The sequence below is a fragment of the Stomoxys calcitrans genome, chromosome 1 (assembly GCF_963082655.1).
Source record: "Stomoxys calcitrans chromosome 1, idStoCalc2.1, whole genome shotgun sequence".
In the NCBI taxonomy this organism is placed as follows: Eukaryota; Metazoa; Arthropoda; class Insecta; order Diptera; family Muscidae; genus Stomoxys; species Stomoxys calcitrans.
The window spans coordinates 212,970,723-212,989,414 of record NC_081552.1 but is presented as its reverse complement, the minus strand read 5'-3'; the positions used below and the strand labels follow the sequence as shown (position 1 = coordinate 212,989,414).

At 40.2% G+C, this 18,692-nt stretch overlaps 2 protein-coding genes across 4 annotated transcripts in view; one reads left to right on the top strand and one right to left on the bottom strand.

Annotated features, from left to right (window-relative positions):
- Window positions 1-18,692, bottom strand: part of LOC106086282 (neurobeachin-like protein 1) — a 296,682-nt gene that overhangs the window by 39,388 nt on the left and 238,602 nt on the right. The window lies entirely within an intron of this gene.
- LOC106086300 (cuticle protein 21) lies at window positions 346-1,691 on the top strand. Its single transcript, XM_013250924.2, has 2 exons — window positions 346-418; window positions 537-1,691. Exons 1-2 carry the CDS (start codon window positions 404-406, stop codon window positions 1,350-1,352), a joined length of 831 nt encoding a protein of 276 aa, XP_013106378.2. The 5' UTR covers window positions 346-403; the 3' UTR covers window positions 1,353-1,691.

The window sequence follows — 18,692 nt, the reverse complement described above, 5'->3', positions numbered from 1 at the left end:
GTTTTTTTTTGCCTTCAGAAAATTTAGCTAACAAAAAAAGAGCAACAGACAACATTGAAATGTAGTGCAACCATGGAATGTAGTAGCCACCGCTAGCAGCAGTCAAAACACTAAGAACAACAACCACACAAGGATGACAGGTGAATATTTTTTGAGGGCCTCGGCTGCCGCCCACGTTCATGAAGAATTCAGCAACAGCACCGTTGCTTGGCCTGTCCGTCTGTCTAGTAGCTCGTCATATACTTTTTTTCATTTTGGATTCCCTTTGAGAGTCAATTGGAGGAGCTTCTTTTGCTCAAAGTTGGCCAATATAAATAGCCAAACAAATTTGGTAACGACATGTCAGTTCAATTTTAAACAACCGACAGTGATTACATATCCCCCCATAAACCTAAGCCTAACAATGAAATCGTTCACCGTAAGTATTAAGGCTGTTCTGCCTTCCCCCCGCAACTTTTGCAACCTTCAGGGATGACAACGTCAATATGGATTACCACTACAATGGATATAACTCATCGTTATGGATGTTATTTTAGGTTGCCGCTGTTGCCTCCACCTTGGCCCTTTCTGCTAATGCAGGTTTGGCTCCCGTTGCTGGTCCCTATACTGCTGCTGCCTATGCTGCTGCTCCTTATGCCGCCGCTCCTTTTGCTGCTCCCGCTCACTTGGCCGCTGCTCCTTACTTTGCTGGCCCAACTGCTTACTCTGCTCCTTTGGTGGCCAAGAGTTTTGCTGCTGCCCCAGCTTTTGCTGCTCCAGCTCCCTACTACAGTGCCGCCCCAGCTCCCTATGTAGCTGCTGCCCCAGCACCTTATGTTGCCGCTCCCGTGGCTAAGACCTTTGCTGCTGCCCCAGCACCCTATGTAGCTGCTGCCCCAGCTCCCTATGTGGCTGCTGCCCCAGCTCCCTATGTGGCTGCTGCTCCAGCTCCCTATGTGGCCGCTGCCCCAGCTCCTGTCTTGGCCAAGACTGTTGCCGCTCCTTTGGCTGCCCCTGTAGCCGCTCCTATAGCTGCTGCCCCCGTCGCCGCCCCCATTGTGGCCAAGGCTGCCTTCGTTGAACCCGAAATTGTTGATGCCCATCCCCAATACAAGTTCGCCTACGATGTCCAAGACACTTTGACCGGTGACTCCAAGACCCAGGAAGAGACCCGTGATGGTGGTGTTGTCCGTGGCTCCTACTCCCTCATTGAACCCGATGGTTCCCGTCGTACCGTCAACTACTATGCCGATGATATCAATGGCTTCAATGCTGTCGTTCAAAAGGATGTGCCCGTCGCCGCCGCTCCCGTTGTGGCTGCCCCAGCTGCCGTTGTTGCCAAAACCGCCTTTGCTGCCCCCATTGTTGCCTAAATGAAACAACGTCTCCGCCTTTGAACTAATGTAGTGATAGTAGTGATGCATGCCATGACACCTAACCATTATCATCATCATCAGACTCCAGTACCTTTAGAAAATTTTGAATATTTCTTGCCAGAAATATTTTCAATTTTGAACATTTTCGGTTCTTCTACATTCCATCTTTGGTTATGTAACATATTACCCAAAGGGCCATTTTGCTCCAGTGTTTCTCAGTCCAGGATGCTGTTGAACAGGAATGCATTCGGTTGAACGAATTTCATTTGTAAATACTTCTTAGAAAAAAAAAACATTGTCGTGTCGTTGTAAAATTACTTTCATCACTAAAAGACCCAGACATTCGTACAAAAAAAAATATTGTTGAATAAAAAATGTATTTGAAAAAAAAAAATTGCAAAACAAACTTCTAAATTACCAAGGCACCAGTTCATATAAAATAAACAAAGCATTTTAAAATTTTGATATTTGATATTGGGTAAATTTCTTAGACACTTGCCCCAAAAACAGGGTATCCGAATAGTATTCGTCTCCTAAATAGCCTTCATTTGAATCTCACATTTTCATGGTTGATGAATGTGAACTCTTTGGGAAGAGCGGCCCTAAAGTGGATATTGAATGCGTGATCAACTCCCAAATACCATTCATTTGAAACCCATATCGCAGTGGCTAGTACACAATTCCGGTTATGGGGGTGCCTTAGGGGTTGGCGCGCAGACACTTGACCCTGAAAATATAAAGGGTGATTTTTTTGAGGTTAGGATTTTCATGCTTAGTATTTGACAGATCACGTGGGATTTCAGACATGGTGTCAAAGAGAAAGATGCTCAGTATGCTTTGACATTTCATCATGAAAAGACTTACTAACGAGCAACGCTTGCAAATCATTGAATTTTATTACCAAAATCAGTGTTCGGTTCGAAATGTGTTCATTCACCGTAACGTTGCGTCCAACAGCATCTTTGAAAAAATACGGTCCAATGATTCCACCAGCGTACAAACCACACCAAACAGTGCATTTTTCGGGATGCATGGGCAGTTCTTGAACGGCTTCTGGTTGCTCTTCACTCCAAATGCGGCAATTTTGCTTATTTACGTAGCCATTCAACCAGAAATGAGCCTCATCGCTGAACAAAATTTGTCAAAATTTGAACACATTTCGAACCGAACACTGATTTTGGTAATAAAATTCAATGATTTGCAAGCGTTGCTCGTTAGTAAGTCTATTCATGATGAAATGTCAAAGCATACTGAGCATCTTTCTCTTTGACACCATGTCTGAAATCCCACGTGATCTGTCAAATACTAATGCATGAAAATCCTAACCTCAAAAAAATCACCCTATATATCAGATTCGTGGTATACTTGCTACCGTAGCGCAGAGGTTACCATGTTCGCCTATGATGTTGAACGTCTGGGTTCGAATCCTGGTGAGAAAATCAGAAAAAAATTATCAGATGTGGTTATACCCTCCTAATGCTAGCGACATCTGTGAGGTACTGTACCATTTGATATGGCAGCCACGTAAAAACTTATTTCCAAAGAGGTGTCGAACTGCGGCACGACGTTCGGACTCGGCTATAAAAAGGAGGTCCCTTATCATTGATCTTATACTTGAATCGGACAGCACTCTTTAATATGTGAGAAGTTTGACCCTGTCAAATCATTTCTGAACCGATTTTCTGAATTTTTTAATTGATTTTGGAAAGCTAATAAAATTTATAATTTTTGTGTCGCGATATACGCTAAGGTCCGATTCATCAGTTAAAAGTTATGCGCGTTACAAATCAAAAAATTTGAAAAAAGTAAATTTTTAGCATTTTTTCGTAAAAAAGGTAATTTCATTGTTTCGCCTCTATACAGAAAACTTGGCCGAGGACTATCAATTTTTCCTACTATACTGTAAAGAAGACTTAATGTAATTGTGTTAACTCTAATAGGAGATCTGTGAAGTACAATATTGGAATTTTTTTACAAAAATACTGGGAAAACCCTTCGAGTTCCCAAAACTCAAAGCTGAGACCCCCCCCCCCCCAACTTTATAACATATTTTCATTGTCCCAAGTAATAACTAATTGCATACATACATATATACAATTTTGCAAAAATCTTTTCCCAGTGTGGGAATTTTGGGTATTTTCATCCAAAAATGTGGGCAAAATTTATACTCATTTTTTTAAAAAGATATTCATCTACAAGTTTGTTGTGTTTGTAGTTTTGGTTTTATGATATTTTCAATTTGAATTTTTTTTTTCATCAAAGTTTATTTTTTGGTGTATTTTTTTGCTAAAATTTTGAAGATCGGACCAAATACCAATCGGACAATAAATGCCACCTTAACATTTATCACAAGAATACATGGACAGACAGACAGACGGACATAACCAAATTCAATTAGGAAGTGATTCTAAGCCGATCGGTATTCTTATCAATGGATTTAGTTCTTCTCCCTCTTAGCGTTGCAAACAAATGCACAAATTCATAATACGCTGTACCACAGTGGTAGTGTAGGGTATAAAAAGGATGTTAGCCAATGGTTAGGTTAGGTTGAATGGGTTGTCCAGCAACGTTGAGTTCACTCGAAGGCCAGTTTGGCCCATTGTGGTACCCTAGAGAGAGAAAGGGAAGAAAAAGAAAATGTGAGACCTCGTACTAGAGGTTATGCACGAATAAAAGAAAAAGACAGGAGGAGTGGAGAAACCCGAGCTGGGGATGAAGAACCGAAGAGAGCCTACGTCTCAGCAGACACGGACAGGAACACAGCAAGTGCTCAATAGTCTCATCCTCATCGAGGCAACACCTACAGAAGTCATTGTGCGGTATCCCCATGCGCGCCGCCATGCGGCCTATGGCACACTGTCCGGTTATGACCCCTGTCAAAGTACTCATCGACCTCTTATCGTTATGTTAGCCAATAGATGCTATTTTGAAACAGAGCAGAAGTTTGTCCTAGGATTTGTGGATTAAAACAATTCCCACATTATGCTCGCGGTCATAAAACTCGGATGCCCTTGGAGGAAACATAAGTAGATTAAATAGAAGTTTCCATTCATCGACAGACTAAAATCATGGTAAAGAAGACCCTCATACTACACAAGACACTAATACAAGCCGTGCTATTCTAAAGAGCTTACATCTTGGTAGTTGGGATAAAAGATCAGACAGCACCCACTCCAGAAGTTTTCAGGAGCAGCCGTTTTGCGTTCTCTTAACGTAGTATAAATAAATATTATTTCCAATTATTATTGTATTTAATTATTGCATTAAATTATTATTGTATTTAAAATATTTTAAATAAACTCAAAAACAGTTTCTCAAACTCCTTTAAAAATTTATTGTGAAATGTAATACGATCCTTACACTAATCCTGAACAACTATCGTGTTTAATCTAAAATATTAAAAAAAAAACATTGCAACAAAAGCAGCACAACATACAAATTGTAGTAAAACATATTTTTCGAAGCTTAGTCACATAAATTATAACTAAAAAATTATTTATTAACTGTATGTCAGCTAACATGAAATATAAACATTGTTACGTACATATACATGCATACGTATGTACAGTAGAGTGTCCCAAAAAAATCACAATAAGCAACATACGAAATATTATGGCGATCGGTTAACGAAAATAGACCTCCACGAGGTCCAAAGTTGGTTGTAGTGCTTTCTAAGGAATCTAGTTGAGTATTTTAAGTCCTAGCATGAAATTGGTAATGTAAATGTGTAGTTCGACTTAGAAATTCCAATCATCACGAAAATCACTTTTTTGCGCAAAGACAAACGCTATTAATTTTGTTAAAAATCGGTTCATACATATAATTCGCTCCATTAACACTTATAAGGGCATAGTTACTACCAGGGACGTAGCCAGGATTTTATTTTGGGAGGGGGGGGGGGGGGGGTGCCCACCCCACATTTTTTTTTCAAAATCGAAAATTGGCACAATTCTTCTGTTACTGTCAAATTGGTAAAGATACCTAAAATTTTTTTTTTTGAAAATTGTGGTCGCTATTGGTTGCAGGAACTGACTCATCGGCGGTGACATTTGGTCATAAAGTCAGAGCTGAATTTTGCACTGATTGCTAACACACTATTTATAGGCCAAATCTAATATTTAAAACAAAGTATGGTTGTCTTTGCGGCTCTTGCTGCTGCTCCGTGTGCCCAGGTTCAAATTCCAGCCATTCGAATCTCCGATCATTGAGCTCGTCTCGAAAGAGAAACAAAAAGATAAATAACAGGCAAATCCAATAACTTGAAAATAAAAATTCGGCAGAGCCCGGCCGGGATTCGAACCTAGCCGCAGCAGCGAGAGCCGTTGCCGTTGTCTAGCTTTAGAACCATAAATACAACTGCCAAAAGATGCATACAACCCTGCAAACATTTTCTATCGCTCGTGTCACAAAATCTTCACTTAAGGAAGTTGAAAACAATCTCAGGCGATATCATTGCATTGTGAAAAAATCATTAAGTCGGCTATCATATATTTCTAAGTTTTACCAACATGCCAAGTTTTAGGCCTCTAGCTCCAACTGCGCCAAAAGTCCCAAATGGTACCAATATTGGTATCAAAATGTACGAATGGTAAAAAATAATAGTCACCCATCATATTTTACCTAGTTGTACCTGTATGCCAAATATCAGAGCTCTAACTCCATCTGTAAAGAAATTACCAAATGGTACCAATTTTTGGAACGAAACTGTACGATTTTTGAATATATCATTTAGTTACCCATCATGTATTTCCTAGTTGTACCTAATTGCCAAATGTCAGTCCTGTAGCCTTATCTGCCAAGAAAGTACCAAATAGTACCAATTGCGGTACTAAACGTACATTTTCTCCAGTTACCAGAACTATTTTTAAATTTTCTCTTTTCACCCACATTTTTTTGCAGCAGATATCTTAATTCAAATCCATCCGCCCTACACAAAGTTTACTTATTTCGTATCTTTGTGGTACTTTTTTTTGTACCGAAATGTACAAATTTCCAAAAAAAAACTCGCTCAATTAAGGCTACCATAGTGTACCTAAGTTTCAAAATTCAAAGATCTAGTTCAATTTACAAAGAAAGTACCAAATAGCATCCATTGTGGAGTAAACGTACTATTTCGTACGTATTGTATTCTCCTTTATACCATGGGACGGTCTAATGTACATACGCACTTCTATGAGGTGTCTAACGACACTTGCACTGTGCTTAAGCCAAGTTGATGGCGGCACGATGGTGGTTCACGTCACCAAGTTACCACAATTAATATGTAAATGAAGTTAAATGCTTTTGGCAACTAGGCCATTACACGTGATGACCTTGCCATCCATTGGCCAAGTCCCAAAAAAGGGGAAAGAAATATTACCCAACAGAAAACTGAATGCAATATAACCAAATACATTTAATGGCAAAGTGTTGAACATTATAAACAAATATGGCTAGTAAGCAGTTAATACTCAGGGGGAAATGTCACCAATACCAAGGAGAGAAATATGGGAGCAATATTGGAAACAAATTTAAATTTGAAGCTCATTAATGCTTTACTTTAATTGGCTATGACAGAACATTTATCCCATTTGGCGAACTTAGAATAGATTTTCGAGCGCCTGAATCTTCTGCGCCCTTCTTCAATCTTTGACACCTAGTTTGAGATGCCTTTCACCATTTGATTTTTCGATTGGAGGTTTGGTCGTCACTGTACAATACGTTGTGGGAGTTGATACCATTTTTTTGTCTTATGTTCTTTTACTGTCAGACCCATTTTCACAGATTCCCTTTTGATACTTACAAAGCCTGTAGTTACACTTCCGGTGACCGACTTAAGCTATCTTGGTTGTCGGCATCGGCATCGGCGAGTAGCATGTGAGTAGTGTGTCCTGCCTATTCACATCTGCATCTCGTACAATCTTCTCCAGCAGGATATTAAAAAGATCGCACGATAAGCTGTCGCCATGTATGATGTCGAAGGCGAAAGATCGTAGTTGTTAATTTGTTCTTCTCGGTTCTTTTCCAAGCATTGGCGCATTGTGAATATCTGGTTTATGATGGATTTACCAGGGCTAAAGCCACATTGTTTTCCATGCCAATCCCCTAAATTGGTTCTTGTCTGGTATTGGTGTCCACATCGCGAAAGCCGGGCAATGACATAGGAAATGCTCCAATGTGCCATCATCTTCCCCACGTGACCTACACATGCTATCACTTGCCACACCTACTTTCCATAAGTGATCTCTTTTCTGTCTTTTCTTTGTGTGCCGTTATGATACCGAAAGCCATACTGATTTCCTTCTTACTTCCTTTCAGTAATAGTCTCGTCTTCTCACGATCCGGATCTCCCCATAGGATTTTCGTAGTTCCACCGACCGTTTCGCTGTTGCATGTTCGTCGTTGATTGCCCACTCCCTTAATTCGGACTGCGTCGCCGAAAAGCTTCGGGTTAACCATGTTTATTGACGGCACTCTTCTGGTCTTCACTGCCATTTCAACTTTTTGCGTTAAGGCTCGGCACTCAAACGATGCCGGCCGTGTCATTCTCTCTCCTTCTAACACTCTTAGACTGTTCGTGACCTCGCTCGGATGACCAATTTACTGTGCTGCAGGACCGTATTATGGTCAGGCAGTCGAAAACAGATCGCAGTCCCTGGGTTCCCAATGTAGACCCCAGGTTAACTCTGTTCTCTAGCTTTGATCCATCCGTGTAACATGAACTTCCAGATGACAATACCAGAGTTCCGTCAATCCAAGCCTGTGCCGCTGGCAGCAGTGCTTCGCACTCGACTTCAGATGTTAGAGAAATTTTCCCTATAGACAAAATTTCAGTAAAATTTTCCCTATAGACAAAATTTCAGAGAAATTTTCTCCAAAGACAAATTTTCCCTAGACAAAATGTTAGTGAAATTGGTCTTAAAGACAAAATTTCTCTTAAGACAACAATTCAGTAAAATTTTCTCTAAACAAAATTTCAGTGAAATTTTACCTAAAGACAAAATTTCAGTAAAATTTTCCCTAAAGTTAAAATTTCCGTGAAATATTCCCTAAAGACAAAATTTCAGTGAATTTTCCTTAAAGACAAAATTTTAGTGAAATTTTCCCCAAAGACAAAATTTCAGTGAAATTTTTTCTAGAAAAAATTTTTCCTAAAGACAAAATTTCAGTGAAATTTTCCCTAAACACAAAATTTCAGTGAAATTTTTCATAAACATAAAATTTCAGTGAAATTTTCCCTAAACACAAAATTTCAGTGAAATTTTCACTAAACACAAAATTTCAGTGAAATTTTCCTTAAACACAAAATTTCAGTGAAATTTTTTCTAAAGATAAAATTTTTCCTAGAGACAAAATTTCGGCGAAATTTTCCCCAAAGACAAAATTTCAGTGAAATTTTCCCCAAAGACAAAATTTCAGTGAAATTTTCCCTAAAGACAAAATTTCAGTGAAATTTTCCCTAAAGACAAAATTTCAGTGAAATTTTTTCTAGAAAAAATTTTTCCTAAAGACAAAATTTCAGTGAAATTTTCCCTAAACACAAAATTTCAGTGAAATTTTCCCTAAACACAAAATTTCAGTGAAATTTTTCCCAAAGACAAAATTTCAGTGAAATTTTCCCCAAAGACAAAATTTCAGTGAAATTTCCCCCAAAGACAAAATTTCAGTGAAATTTCCCCCAAAGACAAAATTTCAGTGAAATTTTCCCCAAAGACAAATTTTAAGTGAAATTTTCCCCAAAGACAAAATTTCAGTCAAATTTTCCCTAAAGACAAAATTTCGGTGAAATTTTCCCCAAAGACAAAATTTCAGTGAAATTTTCCCAAAGACAAAATTTCAGTGAAATTTTCCCAAAGACAAAATTTCAGTGAAATTTTCCCCAAAGACAAAATTTCAGTGAAATTTTCCCAAAGTCAAAATTTCAGTGAAATTTTTTCTGAAGACGAAATTTTGGTGAATTTTTTTCTCAAAACAAAATAGCAGTAAAATTTTCCTAAAGACATAGTTTTTGTGAAGTTTTCCTTAAAGGCAAAATTGCCATGAAGCAAAATTTTCCCTACAGACAAAATTGCAGTCAAATTTTCTCTTAGGACAACATATTTTATGTGACACTACAAGGAGGCCAGTATTCACAGTTGCAACAAAGTATGTACTTAGATTGGATGACGTTCTGCCATTTCCAATATCCTCAACTTAAACCTCCAAACCATGACCAGCTTTACAATATTGGAGTTGACTTAAAAGCCCTCGTCGTCGTCATCCAATTAATGGAGCAATGTAACCGTAAAAATGCACTAAATTATAAAATAACGCATTTTGTAAGTACAAAAATTAAAATACAACACATTGCATAGCAAATGTTGTTGTTGAGAAAAAAAGACCAAAATGATTAGACAAACTCAGAGACCCGGCAGACCCAATAGGCAACAAAAATTCGCAAGAAACGCTTAAAATGCATTACACGCACGCTCCATGTGCGTCGTCGTTGTCGCCGTTGCACACACACAAATCTGTTGTCATAAAATTGACAGCAAACAATATGAACGAAATTGGCCAGCGTCAGTAGCCGATGGCGGTCGCGCATGGCCAAAACAAATCTGTAGCGGAAATCTGGTGTTGTATCACAAAGATCGTTTAATATTGGGAGGTTGTTGTTTTTTCTTCTTAAATCGATCGACAAATGGCCCCAACGACTGGTTGGTGCTGCTAAAAGACCACAGAAAGAGACAAAGAGAGAGACAATGTAAACAAATTAAGACTAGTAATTCTCATATATAGTTTTTCATAGCGACTACTTTGTATTTTTGCAATACATATCTATTTTATACTGGCTAGTTGATGTTGTTGTTTTTGTTGTCATAGTTCTTCGATTTGCCGTAGTTCCCTGGTACTCGTTCAAATATCAAAGACAAATTCCAATCAACGGGTTTCCAAAAACGAGGTTTGCATAAAAAAGTTTGGATAATGCTCGAAAACCCTTACGAATAAGTATGGTCCACAATATCAATTCTGGTGTCGGGGATGATGGCAGCCTTTACTTAAAGGCTGGGTACGAACTGCTCATTCCTCAGGTTTATACGTCTCTTCCTCATTTCTTAGTCTGACGACTGGTCGAAGCATTACCCTCGATTACAGGTGCCAAGGCATCCACACCTAAAGGAGGGGCAGACAATATGCTACGGTCTGATGCCCGATATTACATGAACACCTTGCCGGTAAAAAAGTTTTGTTCTCTTTGGACTCCGCACAATTTGAGAATAGTTAAAAAAAACGGTTGATTAGTGCGAAGAAACGTTGAAAAAATACGATCGCAGTGCTTGAAACTACGTTTAAGATCGTCACAGGTGGCGAATTGTAAATGGATGGATGGATATGGTCTCAACTTTATTCTTGAAGTTATGGATGCGGAGGATAGACTGGGGAAGGTCTCATACTACCTTGCACTGAGACCGATTCAGAATAGGATAATCAGGATTCGCTTTCTAGAGAGAGAAGTTTGGGTGAAATCAACTCCCAGTTATTCTTAAACGGCATTTCGTTGAAACTGCCGAACGAGTGTATGATATTTCGAACAGAGATCCGTGCCATTACCATAGCCGCAAGGCATCCGGAGAAGAGTTTTTCGGTCTCCGAAGCTCAGGATTTATGTGGGCAGTATGGAGGCGCACTAGGCCTTGGTTTCGAGGTTCATGTCTGGTATTGTGTCTCCACCTAAGTGCCGGTACCTGTTAGACGCGAAAGCCGGGCAATGACAAAGGAAATGCTTTAACGTCTCATCTTCTTCCTACAGATGCTATCACTTGCCGCACCGCTTTTACATACGTGAGCTCGTATTCCTATGTGTCCCGTCATGATACCAATAGCTATACTGACCACCTTCTTACTTCCTTCCTTTCAGTAATAGCCTCGTCTTCTCACGATCTGGATCCCCCCATAGGATTTTCGGCGTCCTATCGACCGTTTCGCTGTTTCACAATGTTGTATGAGCATTCGTCGCCCACTCCTTTAACTCGGACTGCGTCGACCCGAAAGGCTTCGGGTTCGACCAAGTTTATTGACGGCAGTATTCTGACCTTCACCGCCAAATCGTCAGCCTTTCATTTCCCTTTACTCCGTTATGATCCGGCCCAAACGATGCGGATTTTGCCATCCTCAGAGAAGGCGTTAATCTGCTTCTTACACTGCAAGACTGTTTGTGACCTTACCGTCCTGGTTGTTATTGCCGTTATGGCAATTTTATTGTCGGTAAAGATGTTCACTCTCGATGTCATCGCGTTAGCACCACACTACCTCACGCATTCCGTGATCGCCCGGATCTTCGCCTGCAGGACCGTATTATGGTCAGGCAGTCTAAAACAGATCTCAGTACCTGGGTTCTCAATGTAGATCCCCAAGCCCACTTTGTCCTTTAGCTTTGATCCATCCGTGTAACATGATCTTCCAGATGGCAATACTAGGATTCCGTCAATCCAAGACTGTGCCGATGGCAGCAGTGCCTGGCACTCGACTTCGAGGTTTATCTCAGGTATCCGATCGGAAACCACTTCCATTCCTCCTAGGTTTCTTCCATCGCCCTAAGTTTCACAGCCACAGTGGCTGCCTCACGCTTAATCTGTATGTCAATGGGTCTAAAGCACTGGAGAATAGTCTCCAGTGCTTTAGTGGGCATGGTCCTCATCTATCCGTATATGCCAAGACATGACATGTTCTCCGAACCTGTTGTATGGTCCTTATGTTGCACTTTTTCTAAGTATGTATTGGCCTAATCGCGCTCCTGTAGATCCAGTTTCCAGACCACGGACCGTCTACATAGTGCCCAACATCTGTGAGCCTTCTCAGTACGCTCCTGAATGTGACACTTCCAATTCAGTTTCCTGTCCGAGATCACACCTAATTATTTGACCTTGTCAGATATCGAAATCATCTTATTGAGGAAACATGGTGCGTTAAATTGGCCCACCTTCGTCTTCCTCGTGAACAGGCAGATTTCAGTCTTCTCTGGGTTAACACTGAGACGTCTGGATCTAGCCCAGTCATATGACATATACAAGACCCTTTCGGCTCTTCTGCATAGCTCGTTCGGATCCTTATCCCTTAGAAGTATTATAACATCGTCTGCGTAGCAGACGGGTTCAAATCAGTCCTCAGTCAGCATCCGTAATAGGTCATTTATGGTGGTCACCCATAGGCGATGAAATGTCCTCCTGTGGCGTGCCTTGTACTACTTTCTCCCTTATATTTATGCCATGTGACACACAATTTATCCACCTGTTCCAATCTAAAGATTGGATTAGTGTGTCGGTCAGCACATTGTTAAAAGCCCCCTCGATATCAATGCATACCGCCAGGGTGTGCCTTTCGGCGTCGAAGGATTCTTCTATTTTATGCACAACCTCGTGCAGGACAGTCTCCACCGACCTTCCCTTGACATAGGCATGCCGTTTGTATTTGTGCAGTTCGCTGGATGTCCTACTCTTTATCATAGTGTCCACAATACGTTCCATGGTTTTGAGTAGTACGAACGTAAGGCTTATGGGTCTGTAGGCCTTTGGTGTCGCATAATTTGCCTTGCCGGGCTTGGGTATAAACACCACCCTTGCCTTCTGCCAGGCTTTCGCAGCATAAGCAAGTCCTAGGCACACTGTGAAAAAAACTTCCGCTTTTCTACGACGTGCTCTATTAAATAGTCTGCGAAAATTTTTCCCAATATTGCGAATCTCCCCGGTCATCCAGGGTTTTTCTTGGGCTGATTTCCTTTCCCGAAGAGGCCCAATTTGTCTTCTGAGTAGCCTTCCGAATTTTGTCCAGTTGGTTTTAAACTTATTCCGGAAGCTTATCGGATTTGGCCGTGCTATTTTAAACCTAATGTAGCGATGGTCAGAGAAAGAGTGTTCCATGGAGACCCTGCAATCCTGAACATCATCGATTACATTTTTCGAACATATCGTCAGATCTAATACCTCCTCTCCCTAATCCTATTTACAAAGGTGGCGGTGTTACTAATATTAAGTGTTTTTAGGTCGTTAGTTTGCCCCCGTTCCTTAGTGGAATATTCATGGGCAAAATTTTGCAGTTGCAGTATTCAAGTACTCTGCTAGGGCTTGACCCCGCTTATTAGTGTTGGTTCTACCCCACGAAATGTGGTGAGAGTTCGCATCGCACCCTATTAGTACCACGTTTCGTATCTCTTTTTCTTTCCTCAGCAGCCGTTGCAGCTCCGACGTGGGTGGCGGAGTCGAAACGTAGATAAAGTAATGCCAGGTATGCTCCACTGTCTACCTTTCTCACAACTGTTGCATCCGACGTTGACAACTCTGGGGAAAAAACTATAATTCAAATTTTTATGACAAATATCGCAGGTTCTCGGCCGAGTACCAGTGTTAGCATAAAAAAATTGTTAGGTGATATGATTCAGTCCCGAAACTTTGTTCCGTTTCGTCCATGGCTCCTGAATTAAGGCAACATGAATCTTGCTCTTGCTGATTTTCTCCATCAGAGCGTGTGTAGCAGTCTCGTCTAATTCAATGATAAGGGACCTCCTTTTTATAGCCGAGTCCGAACGGCGTGCCGCAGAGCGACATCTCTTTGGGGAGAAGTTTTTACATGACAAAGTACCTCACAAATGTCACCAGCGTTAGGAGGGGATAACTGCCGCTGAAAATTTTTTTGATGTTTCTGCCAGTATTTCAACCCAGGCGTTCAGCGTCATAGGCGGATATGCTAACCTCTGCGCTACGGTGGCCTCCGCCGCCGGTCTCGCATATGTGTCGAACTAATGAACATCGTAGAGGGGATGTCAATGAACATCGTAGAGGGAATGGCAATTTCAAAGTCGGTGACGAGGTGGGAATCTGTGCATGATCGGAGAAGGACGAACTTGTTTTTGGTAAGATGTTAGTGAGCGCTATTACAAGGGTTACTGTGGGATAGGCCATATGGCGGCGCAAGTGGAATCCAGCATAATGATAATTGCAGAAGCTGCCGTGAATTGGATGAGTGGACACTACTGAGCTCTTGCTTTGTTAATGTCTGGGTCTGCAGGGGCACAGGCCTACCATTTTGTAAAGCATGTGTCTCTGTCTGCACCTACCGAGACTATAGCCTAGTCTTAGTTTTTTTTGGCATTTTTTTCCTTAAATACTCAAAAAACCCTCGTAAATCGTCCACGCTTATGACATGTAAGGCTTAGATGCCAACATTGTTCTGTGCTTTTTGGGTTGACAAAAAACTTGAACGCATTTTCCTTTTTGAGATGTGTACGCATAAAAAACATTCAAACATATTGCCCAATATATATTTTATTTATTTTTTCTCCACATACACACACACACACACACATATGTTGCTATAAACATATTAGAGTATGTGGACGCACTGTATGTTCGTGTTATCGGTGCCACGACCAAACCACAGTAGATCACATCAAAATGTAGTCCGCCAGGGGGCAAGACAGCATAGTTTTGTGATACTTTGTAAGAGATTTTCCAAGGCTTTGGGTTTTTAGACGATATAAAGGGAAAACGCCCGCCTTTTTTAGCCACGTCTGAGAAAAAAGCCTTCAAAGACTATGTATGAATGGTCGTTGTGTTACAAGTTTTATCACTGCTAGACCGATTTAAGACATGGTTGAAGGTGGTTGATGCTGATGGCGTTGTTGCAGCAGCAGCACAACTGCCCACGATACTGCCATGCCATACTGATACCCCATTCACTTTGGTGTTTTAGGTTTTGTAGATGACAATAAAAAAGACACAACCGAAAAGGAACATTAAAGCGAATTCGCAACCATTGCCAAAATGTCTTTTTCGGTTTAGTACAACATATCCTCCAATGGTTTTCATAGCAAAAGAAGGCGACTACAATTTTCTGTATGGTTTGTTATTTGCTGTTTCAACTTTTCTTTGCTGAATACAGACATGGACTTTTAAATGGTTTTTTTTCTGCGAAAATCAACACGATTAGAGCAATGCTTGAATGTATGTTTAATAATTGCCATCACATGACTATATGTTACTAAGAAAACGTAAAAGACACAAAGGAACAAGCTTTGTGTGGTAAAGTTTCTATGTAGATCGCTATCCTTTGAAAATAATCATTAATGCAGTAGGTTGTACGCCCACCAATATAGACTCTCAACAATTCCATAAACTTTAAGAAAGCAGTGCTTATCCCAACAATTTTGCTGCATAAAGTATAGCATATTGTATGGAAAACCTTTACATCAGTGTCCCTTTAGACAGCTGAAGTGAAGAATGCGTCTCACAGGGTACATTTGCCGACAGTAGCTATAATCAATATAAAGAAGGTGAAGAGGTAGGAAGTTGAAAGGCATAGTTGTGAGCAGTGTTGTAGTTTTCGGTAGGTTCCAAAATTGGTAGGCTTTTATTATCATGGTAGGTTGGTAGGCTGACCTCAATTTTTGGTAGGTTTTTCCAGCGCTGGGGATAACTCAAAATTCGTTTCTGTGTATTCGTTAAGAGTGCAGAGCAAAACTATGGACGTCGAAGGACCAAATACTGTTACAAGAGCTCTTACTGCTTCAAATTTCAGTGAAAAGGTCGAAAGTTCTGATATTGACTGTAACTGATAGGAATGTTAAGGCATCTCTTTAAAATTTTGTAAACTCTTGGAAGGAAATGTGGCTTTTGTGCGTTTAATGCCTTTAATAGGAAAGCAGGGCTATGGGGCAGCTGCATAAAAATATGACAAGATCTGGTCCATACTCATATATTTAGACGTCCAAGTAACTCACATGCAAAATTATTAGCGAAAGCGCATTTCTGGACGTCCGTGTAATTCACATGAAAAATTATTAGCGAAAGCGCATTTCTGGGCTCAAACATTTAAATCGGCAGATAGCTTTATCCAAACTCGGAACGGATGTTCATTGAAATCGAGGCAAAAATGTGACCCTGTGAAGTCAGGATTTCTTATCGAGAGATCGTTATAAAGAGTGCAATATGAAGATATAGGCCTTGTTTGAACGTAAGGCTATGGAGTGATTTTAAAAACAGACGGACGGACAAGTCTAGATCTTATGAGAATAAGGAAGATCTAGTACTTCGTTGAAAATATATAATTTGACTAGCTGAATCGGGCCCGCTCCACTACGCCTTCTTTTACTTTATATGGAACCAAATTATGATTTGAATATGTATTTCGCACAATTAAAGAACCTTTCGTGAAAAAAACATACTACAAAAATAGTATATGTATGTCGCTTGACTAACAATATAAGAATATAAATGCCTTTATCTGAATCCTATATGATCTTTATTGGTCTATGAATTCGCTCGGAGGGTTTAGGGTCAAAAGTCTTTATTTCGGCCGGATATTGTCATAATGTTTGGGGGGTTTTTCGGGGGTGAGGTGGTCCCCTAGACAATTGGCCCTAAAAAAATATCAGCATCGTGCTCAAATGCCAATACTCAATAAACCCCATATTGCCATTGGTTAAGGGGAGTTTATGAGATGAGGCATCCTCAAACACTTGGCACCAACATTTTTACTCTTTGGGGGCTGTTTTGGAAAAGGGGCTATGCCCCAAATACATGGTCCCACATTTGGATATCAGATTCGTTTTTTATTCTCAAATACCTTTAGGGGTGTTTTGGAGAGTGGGGTGGTCGCCCAAACACTAAGCTCTGAAAATATATCAGCATCGTTCTCTACTCTCAAATAACATTTATTTGAACCCCATATTGGCATTGGCCTCAAAATTTAATATCAAATTCGTTTTCTAATCTTAAATACCTATCATTTAACCCCTTATTGTAAAAGTCAGCAAATATGACCGTTTTGGGCTATGGGCCCTAAAAACTATTAATATCGAGATCCACTCCCTTTAATACCCAAATTGTCATGATGAGCAAATCCATCCCATTTGGGGGTTGTTATGGGGGTGGGACGACCCCTAGGCAATTGGTCCCGAACTTTGATATCAGATTCGTGGTCTACTCCCAAATACCGATCATTTAAGCCCCATATTTCCATAGTCGCAAACATGACCGGCTTGGGGAGTGTTTTGGGGGATGGGGCGGCTGTTTAGTGACTTGTGCAACTGATTGTTGCATATGAAATTTCTTTTTAAGCTCTTTCCTTCATTAACATCAATTGTTGCACAAACATTGGCAAATTCTCACACCTTGACAAGTAGCATGTAATGTCAACTTTATGACATTTACATTTATCATAATGACTTGTCGTCTTGTGCTTGTCAAACCGGCATTGCATACAAAATTACGGAAACAGCATTCATTCATTGAATCCATTCATCCATCATTTGAGGATCAAGGCTACATTCAAATTTTATTTACATGCGGTGGCCCCCCATGATTGCAGTTGGCGACATGCAAACATTTGCCATTGCAAAGCTAGTTATGTTTTTGGCTGTCAACTTGATACTCTGGCACAAGAAGTGGCAATTTACAGTTGCAGTTGCAGCTTTGCTAATTACCACCAATGCACTTTGGATTCGACCAAATCTAAATGGACAGGCTTCGTATCACATTCGTATTGACTTCATTGGCCGCATACAGAGAGGGGCAAGCAGGTGAAGCCTATTGAACAGAGCCAGCTAATCATCGGTAGTCATCAATTGCAGGCAAAATTGGTGTTAATGCATTCATTCAATTACCAGTGCATAGGCTGTAAAAACAAACCAACTTTTGGGGCAACCAAAAAACCCGATTAACAACACTAAGCCTCCTAAATTGAGACAGCTAAAGAAAATCTTAAACTGAATTTGAACATTTATGACAGACAATTTGAAGTGTTTTGTGGTTACTGAAACAAAGATTAACGAGAATTTTCATTCATTTTTGTTTTTGCTGGCAAAGAGTGTTTGTTGTTGTCTGTCTGCTGCCATTTAATCGCCCGGTCAGTCCAATACAACAGATTCCGTATTGGCTTGCTCCAACTACCCTAAATGATCGTTTATAACAGAGAATTGCATCAGCGTTTGAACCAAATGTTGGAACTTTAAAAGATACAATTTTATGTTTGTTGCGTTTTTAGAGCAATCAATTCTAAGGAGTTGATGTTGTTTATTTTGTCATTGTGCTGCATTGAAATGTGGCATGGAATAGCCAATCGTAGGCACCCTTTTACTACGCAAACTTTTTTTAATAAATTTTCCCACAAATATGATTTTAAAGAACATCATATAAACTCCTCTCATAAGAATGAGTGCTGTTCGAATTCATTTTTTGCTTAGTAATAAGAGGTCGGCTTTTCAGGGTTGAGTCCGAAATTGCTTGCTGCTGAGTGACACTTTTATGTAGAGAACACGTGAAAAACTCACAAGTATCGCCAGTTTTAGAGAAGGGATAACCCAGTAATATAGATATTCAGAGACGC